Genomic DNA, 2,664 nt, shown 5'->3' on the forward strand with positions numbered 1-2,664 from the left:
ATATATATATATATATATATATATATATATACACACACACTAAATGCCAATCATAATTGAAATTATAACCACAATTTAGTGTACTTTTTTAAAGTACAGTGAAATACAGTTTAAATGAACTTACATTAAAGCGCACCTTTTGTTAGTATACTTAAAAACGCAGTTGTTGTGAAATTAAAGAACACTTGGTAACACTTTACTTGGAGGTATCTACATAAGAGGGACATGACACTGTCATGAACACATGACACTGTCATGACACTAACCCTAACCCATGACACAGTCATGACATATGAACCCCAACCCTAACCATAACTTGTCATGACATAACCGAATAACACTTACCAAAAGAAGCGTCATGTCACAAACCTTTATGAATTATTTCTAATGTTTATGACACGTTCATGGCAGTGTCATGTCACTCTTATGTAGATACCTCCAAGTAAAGTGTAGCCGAAAACTTTAATAAAGCATGCTAGTCTAAAACAAAGGACTTGAAAAAAAGTATACTTTCCATTACAACTACAGAACACAATATTAGAACTATACGTATTTGCAATTAAGTTCACTTTTTATACTAAAATAACATTTTAGGAATTGCAGAATTAGTATAATTAATGTTTAACTTTTTAAAGGACATAGTAAATATACTTTGATTTAAGCACAAAACCCTAACTACAATGATCAGTACCTGCATGTTGTAAATCAAAATGTGTGCTATGCTCATCATGCACAAGGGCCTGGTATTATGGAGTGTGCCAACTGGACTAACCACATTTCAGCTGTGGTGCATTGTAGGATGTGAATCATTGTCTTTCCAGCAGCAAAAGATTAATACTGACAAATTTATTGTATGGTCTGTACAATATTATTGTATTGTACATGTCTGACTTTGTTGTCATTGTGTTTACACCTGTTGCTAGGTATTGTCACCTGCTAAGGGAAGGTTTCAAAGTGGTTTGGAGAACAACAAATTCCTATACAGTGGAAGAGAGAAGAGATGTGCACCACATTCTGTTTTGCCTGGCGACAGATCTGAGCATGCTCAAACTGCTTGAGGCTTTCTTGGAGAGCGTTCCCCAACTCCTTCTGCAACTATACATAGTGATGGGCCAGAATGAGTGCTCACTCATGCAGTGTAAGTAGAGGAAGAAAGTGAAATATCTCTGAATGAACTGTATCATTATTTATAGCATCTGTTCATTTCTTTCAGATTTCTCTATGGCGTTCTCCTTCTTTAACATTGCCTGGGCCCTGGTTGACTATCGCCGCTGCCTGCGCAGATCCCTTCCCCACATCAGTGAGATGCCCTCTGGCCTCCCCACAACAATCTACCTCCTCTACAAACTCTGCACCATCACCAGCCACATCCTCAGCTACACCCTCCTCCTCTTGCTGAGCCCTTACAGCACAATAGCCTTCACCGTCGTCTGGTTGATGGCGAATATATGGACGCACGTGCTCCAGACCAACTTCTGCTCATCCGGTGGACTTGAGCTTCTGTACCGAGCAGTCATCGGAGTCATCCTCACATTCACCTTTTTCAACGTCAAAGGACAGGACACCAAAGTAGCCATGTTCATCTACTACTTGTTCTATGCTATTGTGAACATTGTAGCTCCTTCACTGCTAGCTTTGTTGAAACCAGAGTTGCGGACAGCCACGTTTTTTCTGCCCGTCTGTGGGTTAATCTTTGGAGGTTCAGTGCTGGGGCTAGTGTGTCTCGTGCTGTACTACCTCCTCCTGCATCCCAGAGAGAAGTGGCGAGCGGCTGATGAGGTGGATGGCCTTGGCGATGAAATAGAGACCACAAGAAGAATAAGGAACTTTTTACAGCCTTGAGGCTCTGTTTCTGGTTATGGTGGTGCAGAGAAAAAGATTGCTGTACGTTAGATGTGATGTCATCTAGGCCTAGATATGTTGCTCGCTATTCTTAATGCTGCTATCTTACCATACTGTGCCTTACCATGCAGTTATCTTACCATATTCTGAAAGTTTGCTTCTTCATCGCAGATACAAATGGCTGGCGAAGCAATTCAGTGCATCATAATTGAGTATATGGATTAATATTTATTTATTCTTGTTGGAATAAACTTGACCAAAAACGTATTTATTGTTATCGTATCTATGAAAAAATATTTATTTGCTAATCCTACTTAACAGCTGGCATTGTCTCTTTAGATAATACATCACTGCTACAGAGACTGTCCATTAATAATGCATTGTAATGAAATCTAAAAATTACATTAGGTTAATAGATAAGTTTCTGTAATTTAGTTTATTTTAATTTTTTTAAGATTATATTTTTGGGCATTTTTAGGCCTTTACTCGATAGGCTAGCTGAAAAGTCTTGAAAGGGGAGAGAGAGGGGGCTGCAGGTCGGAATTGAATCTGCGGCCGTTGCGTAATGGACTGAGCTGTACATGGGGCGCATGCTCAACCAGGTGAGTTACCCAGGTGCCCTGAGTGCTCTAATTTCTGTATTAGATGTACACATGTATGTGATGTGTAGAGATACAATAATACGCAGATTTGTTAGATTGTATACTTGCAAGCTGCTTTCCCCCGAAGGGCCAGGCAGCCCCCCCCATACCTTCTTGTGGTCAGAGTCACAACATCCGGTCCAGTATAGTCCAGTAATATCACCTGGCATGCCTCAGCAGG

The 2,664-nt window shown here is 40.1% G+C and overlaps 1 protein-coding gene across 2 annotated transcripts in view; it reads left to right on the plus strand.

The window, feature by feature from the left end:
• The window catches only part of xkr9 (XK, Kell blood group complex subunit-related family, member 9), a 3,577-nt gene extending 1,321 nt beyond the window's left edge, over window positions 1–2,256 (plus strand). For both annotated transcript variants that reach the window (XM_032504001.1, XM_032504002.1), the window contains exons 3-4: window positions 924–1,138; window positions 1,214–2,256. In XM_032504001.1, the coding sequence (XP_032359892.1) occupies window positions 924–1,138; window positions 1,214–1,842 (844 nt within the window). In that variant the 3' untranslated portion in view covers window positions 1,843–2,256. The remainder of the gene's footprint in view (window positions 1–923; window positions 1,139–1,213) is intronic.
• The last annotated feature ends 408 nt before the right edge of the window (window positions 2,257–2,664 follow it).

This window comes from Etheostoma spectabile, chromosome 22 (genome assembly GCF_008692095.1).
Source record: "Etheostoma spectabile isolate EspeVRDwgs_2016 chromosome 22, UIUC_Espe_1.0, whole genome shotgun sequence".
Taxonomy (NCBI): domain Eukaryota; kingdom Metazoa; phylum Chordata; class Actinopteri; order Perciformes; family Percidae; genus Etheostoma; species Etheostoma spectabile.